This window comes from Tachypleus tridentatus, chromosome 1 (assembly GCF_004210375.1).
Source record: "Tachypleus tridentatus isolate NWPU-2018 chromosome 1, ASM421037v1, whole genome shotgun sequence".
Lineage (NCBI taxonomy): Eukaryota > Metazoa > Arthropoda > Merostomata > Xiphosura > Limulidae > Tachypleus > Tachypleus tridentatus.
In genome coordinates, this window is record NC_134825.1 from 58,283,886 (window position 1) to 58,296,648 (window position 12,763).

A 12,763-nucleotide genomic window follows, 5' to 3' on the forward strand; every position below is an offset into this window, starting at 1 on the left:
GAAATCCAAATAAGATATCAAACAAGTTCTAGACCAGATAGAAGACTTAATATTGTTTGTAAAAATTTTACAAACGTTATTGTAAATTGTGTTATTGTTTGTATATTAAAATATATTTGTATTAAAAATGTGTGTATCAATATTGTTTGGACCCGCCATGGCCAGGTGGGTTAAGGCGTTCGACTCTTAATCTGAGGGTCGCGGGTTCAAATCCCTATCGCACTAGACATGTTCGCCCTTTCAGCCGTGGGGGCGTTATCATGTAACGGTCAATCCCACCATTCGTTGATAAAAGAGTAGCCCAAGAGTTGGTGGTGGGTGGTGATGACTTGCTGTCTTCCCTCTTGTCTCACACTACTAAATTAGGGACGGCTAACGGAGATAACCCTCGTGTAGCTTTGCGCGAAAAACAAAAACAATCTTGTTGGCAACTATCACAAATTGGATACATATCAACGCTTATTTAGCTTATAAATCTAAGTTACACTTTAATTCGGTATGAGACTACTTGAAATTCTAATACTTAACAATACGGATATGTTTGTGTACAGACTGGGAAAGTTTCACAGATATTAGAAAAACTGACATACAGAAATAACTTGTACTCAAAGACACTTTATAAGAAGTGGTCAATCAGTTTCCTGTATGTTTTTTTTTAATTACTTACAATAAAAACCCGACTCTAAATCGGTTTTCCTACTTTCATTTTCATATCTTCCTACTCATTCGAAAGAAAACACTTACCACAGGGACAAGTCACGGAAATCATTCGAACATGTAATTAAAAGGAAACTAAAAAAAAAAAAAAACACAATACTGACAGGTTTACAGCGCACTGGAATTGAGCGGTTATTCAATTTTATTTCCGATTTATTCGAAAGTATTTCAGAAAATAAGTTTTAGTATTTGTAAATAGAATGAAACAATTAACTTTGCGACTTCGTCCTATAACTTCTTAAATTTCTTTACAACATTACGTTTTAAGTACTTATTTTCAGCATTTTTCTTGAAAACATACAGACATTAACAATTATATTTCAGGTAGGTTTGTTTGCTTTGTGTTTGCAGGTATAAATTACTAAGTGATTATAGAATCGCAATGTTCCACATACTTAAAATAAAGAACGAACTGCTCTCTATTGTGTTAACTTATACGAGGTCTGTTCAAAAAATACGCGGACTGACGTCATAAAACAAAATGTACTTTATTTAGAAGTTACAGGTCTGGGACCCCTTCAAAGTACTCCCCTCCCCAACGCACACACTTATCCCAACGGTGTTTCCACTTGTTGAAACAGTCCTGGTACGCTTCTTTTATAATGTCCTCCAGCTCCTTCGTCGCATTTGCCTTAATCTCGGGAATCGTCTCAAATCTTCTTCTTTTCAAGGGTCTTTTGAGTTTGGGGAAAACAAAAAAAATCGCAAGGAGCAAGGTCAGGTGAGTATGGGGTGGGTGGGGAAGAACAGTGATCGAGTGTTTGGCCAAAACCTCACGAGTTCTGAGGCACAAATTTCGCAGCAACGCGGTGCATCTTCAATTTTTCGGTCAAAATCTCGTAACAAGATCCAACTGATATCCCACACTCTTCAGCAAGCTCCCTGACAGTCAGACGTCGATTCGCCCGCACCAGGGTGTTGATTTTGTCGACGTGTGGGTCGTCAGTTGGCGTGGACGTCCAGGACGCTCATCATCTTCAATGAACTGTCGACCATCCTTAAAACGTTCATGCCACTTGAAACATGCCGTACGCTTCATAGTAACATCACCGTAAGCCGTGTTAAGCATAGCAAAAGTTTCAGTCGCAGATTTTCCAAGTTTAACACAAAATTTCACAGCAAATCGTTGCTCCTTCAGGTCGTTCATTCTGAAATCCGCCAAACGAAAAAATCGCACTTCACTTAAAACCGCGTAGCTAATACACAAATGAAGATATCTGCAATCGAGAAATGGCGTCGTAATCAGCTGATCTGTGCAAACCTAGCGACACCAAGCGGATTCCCCTTGAACCAACTGGAGCCGCGCAATTTAAACAGTCCGCGTATTTTTCGAACAACCCTCGTGTTATCGCCCAGTAATACAATTTTGAAATTTGCGAGTTATTAACAACTGTTTAAATTAATAACTCAATTGGAATACGATGTTATTGAATATATTTTAATGATGTTCCGAATTACATACAAGAAATGTTTATTATAATCTGAAATATTGTCTTGTCCTCAGTATCCTGTGGTAAGTTCATGCATTGGTTAGCTTTGCACCGAAACAAAATGCAAACACAGCATTGTCTTTATAAGAAACAATCGCAACATAACGTCGCCCTCTATAGAGTCAATCTCCTTTAAATTTTTTCATTTTGTACAATTTGTTAAAATAAACCAGTCATCGATCTACACAATATATACACCGTTAAAATTATAGAAAATACTTATTTTGCAAATTTCGAGAAAGATACAGAAAAATATTATTTCAGCGAGTATACCCAACATACATTCGCGGAACGGTGGTCAGCATGCTAGATTGTTAGGCTGAGAAACCATGGTTCACGTCTAGTTATCACAAAAACAAATTCTACCAAGGTAAACCACACTTGGTAGATTTGGCAATTTCTCATGTAATTTTTATGCTATTTTCTACGGTGAAACTTTTTAAAGCGTGGAATAAAATAACTTTTTTCAGGAATGCAAGATATATGATACTTAGGCATTATAAAAATATTTTATTATGTTTGCTCTATTAACAGTAATAGGTGTTCTATTTATGAATTACAGGCAATTATGTTTACAAATATTTTTGTTATGAAACCAACTTGTGTATTAAGAAAAACATGACCAAGTATTGAACTCTCTTAAATGTTAAAACTGAAAATTACTTTTAATCACAAAAAATATTTATGACATTAGATCAGTTATATGTAAAACATCCGTAAAACATGACATATCTGTACAACTTTGATTACTAATCACTTTTGCAGATTTAAATATTCCATAAACAGATCTTCAGGAGAAACTGCAATACGATATCTATTGTTTAAAATACTTTACATCTTTGTAATTTTCATTGGCAATTCAAACTCAATGCTGACATTTCCATAAAAACAGAGCTACGTCTGTAAGAATTTTACTACCTAAGAAAAGAAACTACTTCTACAATTTAAAATAATAAATATAAACTCTTCGATTTTTTTTAAAAGTAAAGTATTATCAGAACTTCAGAACTGGGTGTCTACATCTGACTGGCAAATTTACAGATCTTTTGTACTTTTTGTCTACTGAAGTTTAAATATTATATACAAAAGGAAAATCAAAACCTAAAAGTCACAGAATATTACTTTTTTCTTCCACAGCACAAAATTTCTTTAATGCAAAAACACAGAAATAAACAGAATGGACAGCATATAAAATACACACTACAAATATATAATCATAATTATACATTTCTGTAAAAATAGTTCACTTAAACATTCTACAAAGAAACATTTTCTAAATTTCTTTTGCTTCTGAACAATAATCTATGCTTTTAACTTTGGTTTCCTAATACTGAAAAAACGAACTCTTCAAACATTATTTATGTACTACAACAGAAAAAAATCTGATTTTTTTTCAAAGATAACAGTTATCTCTTAGTTATTATCATTCCAAAATTACACGAGCATATATGATGGAAAATACACAAAGGAAAGTTGCAATGTGCAAACTGTAACATATCAGAATCAACATAACATACTGAAAAAGGGCAAGTCAAATTAGGAATGTTAACAAATGGTTAAGAAAACATTTCAATTCTCCTGCTAGTTCAAAAAAATTACTCAAAAACATTACAGTAAAATAATTAGTTTATTTTCCAAGTTAAATAGCTCATTTCTTTGTTTTATTAATAATTCAGGGTCTATTAAACTGTTTGAAAAACATTAATACAAATTAAGAAACTATTCATCTAAAAGTCCTATTGTTCAAAATGGCACATATAAAAATGTTACAAACCTGCTTGACTAAAAACAAAATCTAGGACAAAAAAAAGGAGCCTGTTTACATGATACAGTTTTAACAAATAGTTCTATCCAAAATTATCATTAATATAAAAGTAGTTACCTGCTACCAGTTAGCTACGTGAGAAATAATTTTTTTGTATTTCAATTTATCAAAGTTATTGCATTATGAAAATTTGCAAATTGATAAGTTCCAAAAATATTTTAATATATCTCTCATTTCAAAATTTCTTACAGTTATAGTTTCCAGGAGAAAGTAAATTTGTATTACAAGTTTGAGTTATGAATCACTTGTAATTAACTCGAATATAAATTTTGACCAATAACTTTAAAGTACATTTTTGTCACAAAACTAAATTTTTACAAAAAATTCTTAATAAAATTTACTAATGTTAAGCTTAAACAAGAAACATCATATCTATTAAAGACTTAACCCCTAAAACGTTTAATTTTTGATTTTGCATTAAAATATTTCAGATACAGAAATTTTAATTACACTTTTTATATCAAAATATTCTAAAAGCACTTAAAACTTGGAAATAATGAGTGACCAGTGGTTAACTGTACAACATCTTAAGCAAAACTAAAATTAATTTTATTATCATTTAAAGATAAGAGGACATTAAAAGTAGACAGGGATATAAAACAATAGTCCAAAAACACAGAGATAGAAAGAAAGAAATTTTTGTACACACAAGTGATTATACAATTTCAAAACCAAATAGTATTAAAAAAAAACACAAGATCCTTACCAAATTAACACAGAAACTAAACCTGATTGAACATGTGGGAATATTTAGATAAAATACAAGCTTTCATACTGCACCATAAAAAACGGTAACTAAAACAACATCAGTTAGTATCTTGTATTTGTTGTGAGTTTCATATAAGAATTACTGATGTGCTGAAATATGCAGCTATGTTCATGCAATATAAATATGTAATTTATTTTTTAGGGTAATTGACTTAATTTCAGCACATAGATCTGGTAGTGACTTCATCCTATATGTTTTCATCATCACTTATTTGCAAAGCTTTTTTAGCCGAACGAGTGACACAAGCTAAGGGTATGTAATTCCTTGTTTCAAGTTTTCGGCAAGGTTTAGGATTTGCAAGAGGAGAAGCAGCTTCTGCCTTCAAGAGGGTATACTCTGGAAAAGTAAGAAATCAAAATTGTTTACCTTCACAAATTATTGCTCAAGAAATTGGAATTTTTTAATTTATAGCTTACTCATCATAAACAGCTTAAAATATCATTTGAATGAATGAACTAATCCTCACTGGGCTTCAAAAGGCATATAAAGCCAGTGCTTAGCTCCACTTTTCTGTGACATTAGTGGATGAGTGATGACAAATCTCCAGCTACTCACTGGTGCTAATTACACAGCCGGATAAGCTGAAGCAACTGGTGTAAAGTACATTGCCAAAACACACAACATGTTACAATTAGATTCAAACTCACAACCTAACAATTACAGAGTCCAAAGCACTAATCACTAGGCCACACTGCTTCATCTTAAAAATAAAATACTAAAAAAACAGATACATACTTACCTGATTTGCATGAAATGTGTGTATATTAAAATATATATCTTGCAAGAATGGTCCCCATGACAGTAACAGTCTACAAAACTAAAAGTTAGTTCAGAATTAAACCATTAACATACTAATGAAACCAATCACCCACAAAAATTGACTTGAAGCACATAGTACCATTTATCAGTACACAAACAAATTTTAAACTTAAAAAAAATTAGAATGTATTAAATTATTTGGACACCCTTATCATTAGCACTGTTTGCCATAATTCCAATATTTAACAAAGTATGACTAGCTTAGAAGATATAGATTTGTCTTATTACCACATATGAGTAACAATGGTTACAAGTTAAGAGATCTATAAATACCATTTCTAGAAGAGGATAATTATGTTTTGCAAGTACCTAAAGTTACACCATATCACTGCCTAATGCTTCCTGCAATAAAAAAAAACAGCATTTAATTTTTCTGCCTCAAAAATAGTTCTGATATTTTTAGATTTAAAACTTTAAAGATTTATTTAAACTTTATCCTACAGAAATCTATACTTTTACTTATACATATTGTTAATTAAATAAGTTGTTTTTTGAGTATTAAATAAAATATACAAGACTAATCAAAATATTAAGTAAATCTTTTAGAATAATTGTATGTTTACAATATATTGACCTTAAATATGCTCTATGTTATATGCTGTTTCTTTAAATTTAATTTTTTACAGTGAGATAAAGTTTCTGAGAACACATCAGAAAGATACTGTAGTGGAAATTTGAACTGTTTTTTTAATCAGCTGTTAAACTTACTTTAACTGAAATTACTTGAAACTTTCACATTTGAAATATTTAAGGAATGTAAAAATAAGAACTTTGTAGTAATTGTATGTCAATTATTTTCATCTTTAATTACATATATGGCCATTCAAGTCTAATTATTAATCAGTAATTAAAAGATTACTGATAATAATTAGACTTACATGATCATAAAGGCACCTAACAATGGCAATGAATGTAGAAATTATGTCATATTTTCTTCAATATAAAATTTCTAGTTCTAAGGAGTAGTGAATATTTTTGTCATTGGTTAGTTTTTCAGTAAAAAAATTAAAACACTATACATGTGACTTTTAAGAACAGTGACAGGTGACCTCTTAAACGGACTTATGTGAAAATCACAAAAAACAATCCTAACTAATATTTAAGCTGCCCAACTAGAGAAGCCAGACATGAAATTTAAGTATTTTCATAATATTTAGTTCAAAAACTACTTAGCATTCTTATGGATTGAGGTTACAATCTAAACAGAATATTTCATGGTTCTATCTCAAACTAGATAATAACATTTTTTTCTTCATAACCATGACTTTATTGTTTCATTTAATAACCACAGTAAAAAGTCATCTGAACCAATACTCCTAAAGTAATGGTGACCTACTGTTTATTGATGTGTATAATCCAGAGTTCAAAGAAGAAGCTTAAAACCCCACTTTTGTTTTTAAACCCAAGCAAAATAAGTTGTTGTGTTTTTGGTTCAAGAATATCAGGCTTACACCTTAGTGCTGTACAATATCTAACAACCACGGTAATCACTTACCTCTACCACCATCTTAATAGCATGTGACAAAAACTAATTGAAAAATTGCATTTAATGCAGCATAAACAAAATAAAAACTTCAATAGCCATGGCACTTGAAATTCTTTTAGGCAGGTTTAGGGTATATTAATCTTCGAGATCATTTTTTCCCCTTTTTACTGAATACTAATACTTTTGCACAAGTAAAAATAAGTGTGGAGATATGTGCATACCAGATTCTATTTTATTACTAACCAGGATCTCTACCAACCTACCCTAAAACTGAAATTCCTTTAGGCAAGATTAAATTAAGTAAATTAATCTAAGAGATCTTAAGCATCAATCAAAAGGATTTGACCTCCCAACTCCAAAACTGTAATTAGATCTCAAATCAATCAAGATATGACAGAGCTGGGAACTAAAAGTTTCTACTTCAAAAAAAATCAGCCATTCCATGAGCTACTATGCTAAGGCTAAAAATAATAAAAATTTAGGTGAAAGGAACTCCATTAGCCACCATCTTTAACCAGTCAGCCAGTTAAACTGTGTACAGAGCATTTTCCAATTATTCATTTTAATCAACTATACAATGCAAGTATACTAGCATTGTTATGAAAGCCAGTGGTAACAAGTTATGCTAAGAAGATATATATATATACAGCAGAACTTAGACTAACAGCACCACACTATTAAGGGCAAATCTTTTCAGTCTCTTTCTTATTTCTACTATTTGTAAACAAAATAAATCTTTCAATAATGGGTGCCTTGATATTCTGGATTAAAAGCAATGTCTTCAGTCTCATTCTCTGTATAGAGTGCCTGTATAGGCACTCGATGAAGAAGGCAGTTATCTTTATATGCCTGTACAGCATACCATAAGTTCCAAACACCACAGAAGGGATAACCAGCATTCAAATACTTGCAATGTTTATTGGATCAGCTCTGGACAACATACTCTTATAAACATTTTCACAGATTCAAAAATGTATTCTTATTATTCTGGAGAATTCTTGTTGTAAACACTGTAGGATACACAAGGTGATAAATTCCACACTGCAATCTTAAAGTCGGCCTATTTCTGTGCACATATGCTACTCTCAGAGTATCATATTAAGATGTCATGTAAACAGACTAATGACACAAGTGGTGATTTGTTACTTTATTTTCAGCAGATTTCTACTTCAGTTGTTGACAGTAAAATAACCACAGAATATAAAAGTGAAATATTAGCAGCCCAAACTCTGAAGTACTTTGAAACTTCATGAACAATAGTAAAGAAATATAGAGCACTGTTACTCCATCTACTGTTGACAATGTCATGGCAATATGCAACTTGTATACACCAACAAAATGGAAGACCTTAAAATTCAAAAATTTAGTAGTCAAAATGGACTCCAGCTTTGTGTGGCTCATTTCTAATATTAATGGCATTTTGATATAACAAGCATGTGGATTCAGTCAGAAGGGTACCCTTAATGTCGAGGTTCCATTGTATATGTGTGCATTTAGTTTGACCATATGAAACATGTCAGATTCAGCATTTAGCAGTGCCACCCTGGTAGCTTATTAACTAAATGACCAATGAAATAAGAATATGACTAAGTGTCCAATTTAAGGAGCAAGACAGGAATAAAAAAATGCGTTGATGAAAGTGATAACTAATAATGACATTTCTGAGAGAATGTTATTTCTCTTTTCTAAGTAACTGTCTGAATTACCTGTATTTATGTTTTTATTACTTTCTTTATATCATGTTTCTAATCTGAGATGGTTCATAACCATGACACGAGTAGATGATCAGTCATGATAAGAACAATAAAAAGTAAACTTGATAGACTTATCAGATAATAATGTAACTGATAGACAACATAACTTGCTAAATAACATAATTAAACAAGATATCTGCTCAAATCTAAGCCATCAGCATTAGTTCTACTACTGGTTTAATGGATTTTAAAATTCTAAAACGTACTTTATTAGACCTTTATCACTAATTTTTCAAAATTTGTGTTATCAGCTAGAATAAATATGACCAAAGAAAAAGTCTAAACTATTTCAAGTCCAATGCTAACCCTAAAACATATAAAATTAGAAACACTATCCTGTTGTTATTCCAATTTATGACAAATATGATGTCATGAAATGTTAAAGTAATTTAAATTTTATCATTTGACAGTTCTATATTAATGTTTTTTAAAGTAATTCCAAAGATTCAAAGTGTATAGAAATTCCATGAAAGATATCTTATAAACCTGTATCATGTGTATAAAGCTTTACATTGTAAGTCACCTTTTTTAATGGATTCCCCAAGATATGACTTCACAGTTTGTAGTTTACTCCCAAAAAAGTATTTCCAGATATTTGTCCAACCCATCCCACTTGAATTTGGTTTTTACTTCTCCAGTTCTTGCTTCAGCATGCTGCTTAACAATTTTTGCTGTTTATAAAGTTCACTCCATCTTTAAACTAAACATACGATCATGCAACAAAATGCTGCATTAAAAATCAATTTTCTAAGATTGATAAAATGTGTTGATTATATGTTTGATTGTTCAAAATCTGAAATGGTTAAAAACAAAATAATGAAACATAGAAAATACTTTATCATTGTGTAGTACTGAAATATGAAAATGCTCTTTCTCAAAAGTTTGATTTTTCAGTAGTTTTTATTAGAACAGTAAGATAGGCAATACAGTATTACCCCCCCCTTCAAAAGAAATCCCTAGGCTATTATAAGCTTTGTGAGCAATTCTGAGAATCATTAAAAAGACTGAAATCAGCAAATGGTGGAAAATTATTATTCTTATATAGTTTTTTAATGAAAGTTAGTGTCAGCTCAAAAAATACCCCATTAAATTTCCTTCTTAATTTCTTATTCTGTGCCAGATTAAAATTATCTTAAATTTTATTTGAGTTGCAAATATGTTGTAAAACTTGTTATACATTTGTACAATGACCAAATAATACAGATTTATCACAAAGTAAAAAACAAAAACAAAAGTGTGAATCTCGTCACTACGTAAAGAAAGAATATAAGTATTAATTTTTTTAAAATATCATGAACTATTCTTAATAAAATTATCAAATTAACAATAGCATTTAAGATTTTGTATGTATTCAGTTTAAGAGATTTAAGAAGTCTTGATAAGGGACTTTTATCTCTTTTTTTAGTTTCTCTAGAAATTCTTTCCTTTCCCAAAAATATTTGTCCTATCTATCCAAAGCTACAAAAATCTTCTTTTATAAGATATCAGGATAGAGTTTGAGCAAAATAAAAACTCTATATATGCTAAACAAATCTCTCGCAAATTCATACACGTTTTTATTTGCATGAAATATACAGGTCCCTTGCAAAATTGTGACCCCTGTTCAACTATTTAAAAAATCATATAAACATCTATATCAAGTATTATCTAATTTTTGTTTCTAAAAAAAAACAACAGTATATCAAAGGTTCTCCTTAACTTATTTTTTCAAAGTCAGGTACCATTCTATGAAACTGTCATAGAATATACACAACATAAAAATATACCCTCTTAAATTAAAAGTTCCTATAAGTGACTCCAGTCTACAGCCTAAATATTTACCTTTTCAAATATTATTTAAAGTAAAATATACATAACTCAAGCACATCATTTAATAAATTTTCTCAATATCCACACTCATTTTACATTTTTGGACCAGTCACTATAACAGTCTTTCTGAACATGTTATTTTCAAGTCTAACTGATTTTCCTTACAGTAATAAAACAGGTTCACAAAATAACAGGAGTTTTGCACATGATATCTGCACTTTTGGATTGTGTTGGAAAAATGGGGTATCCCCAGTGCAACTGGAAGCTACTACCACAGGCATTATCCATTATGATTTTGACATAACTGAGATTAAGAGTGGATTTTGTTAAAATATAATCTCATCACTGAGTAAAGTTTTTGTGTGTAAAGTTTGCACTTATTAAACAACACACAACTTATAACACTAAAAAACCATGTCTCTGTACATGTGGTGGACAGAATACAAATGGGCTATTGTGTAGCTTCGCACTATGAAACAAACTAGCATTAATTAAAAATTGTAGTTCTAAACTAACATCAGCTGCGTTAAAAGCCCAACAAGCCTGAAGATGGAGAAGATTACCTACACAAGTATTGTACAGAGAATAACTGGTTTGGATTTGTTTTCCTTATCTTGACTGACATTTTTATCATTACTGTTCTCTCAACAATGAAAGTATTATATTAGAAATTAGATAAGCTAAGCAGAATACAGTTGATACAGTGTGAAATTGCAGAAATCAGCTAAAACTTTTACAAAATTAAATATGAGGATATATATTTCATATTTATTGTGATGAAACAGTTGTAGTGGTTGCATGTGACAAATAAAATAAATACCTGGAACAGATGTATTGATACTGAGAGTAAAACTGGTTGTTTTTTTTGTTAGGTAAACTTGGCCCTATCTTTTGCTTACAGTTCAATAGCCAATTTCATTTTCTCAACAAACATCCATTACGTTATTAGCTTGTACATCAATATCTGACAATAAGCATAGTTTTAGAATGGTATTTATGTATTTTTGCATAATCAACTGTTTGATGTTTATGATACATAACTACTGTTGTAGATGAAGTTATGTCAATTACAGAAAATTATCCTTTTAGTAAAAATCAAGAGTTGGTTATAATGTAGCATTTTCTAATTGGGGTAAAACAACTGCTAGAGCTCCTCAGGGTTCAGTTTTGGATTCTGCATTTTACATTTTTATTTCAGTCATGGTTAAAAGTAATCCTAAACTGAGCAATGTTACAAAGATACTGGAAAAAGCTATTACAGTTTGGAAATTTCCTCTAGATGTGATATGCAAGCAAAGAATGTTTTCTTCCTTGTTTTAATATAAAATTGTTAAGGATTTGTTAGTCATTCTGTGTAAGTGAAGTGTCCACAGCATATGGTCAAAAAAGCTGTTTCTCTTAATTTTGTTCTGTTACTTTCTTTGTCATTTGCGTGAGCTAACACCTGGTCTGCCCATGGAGGGTGTGGCTATAAAGATGCACACTGTGCAGTTATATAAACAAGTAGTATCCTTTAATGATAGATGCTGGAAGTTTCCAACTTCCTTTAAGTTTAAATGGGAATGACCAATCATGTTGATAGTGCTGTCGCCCTGGGTTGCTATTTAACAATAGCATCTTAATTACTGCAGTTTTGAGCAGACACAACTTATTACCTAGTAAAATTGACCATCCATTAACCATAAGCAAGTAAATATAATGTTTCCAAGTCAAAAAGATTGTTCATTGTTTTTATTAAATTTTGTCCACTCTCTTTATTGTAAACTTATGAATTGTGTGCAACCACTGGGGCATACATATAATAGAAATATTAGGGTAGTTTCATTTCCACTTCAAAAATTGTATGAACTTTTATGCTTTCTCACAAATGGCTGCAGACAATGAAAAGCAATAAGAGTTAAGATGTTGTGGTATTAACACTCAACTCCATACCCTTTATTGATTTTCCATGCTTACTGGTTAGTTTAACCCTTAAACAGTGGGAATGTTGTGGGTAGCAGCTCACCACAGATGTAAAAAATTGGAGAAAAAAATTTCTTAAATTATCTTTAGAAATTTTATTATCAATTTTGAACAAAATATGAAAGAAAAGGA

General features: G+C 30.9%; 1 protein-coding gene across 2 annotated transcripts in view; it reads right to left on the reverse strand.

The window, feature by feature from the left end:
* Window positions 1–2,697: 2,697 nt before the first annotated feature.
* LOC143249458 (disks large-associated protein 5-like) overlaps window positions 2,698–12,763 on the reverse strand; it is a 29,633-nt gene continuing 19,567 nt past the window's right edge. For both annotated transcript variants that reach the window (XM_076499339.1, XM_076499350.1), the window contains exon 6: window positions 2,698–5,137. In XM_076499339.1, coding sequence (XP_076355454.1) covers window positions 4,989–5,137 — 149 coding nt within the window. In that variant the 3' untranslated portion in view covers window positions 2,698–4,988. The remainder of the gene's footprint in view (window positions 5,138–12,763) is intronic.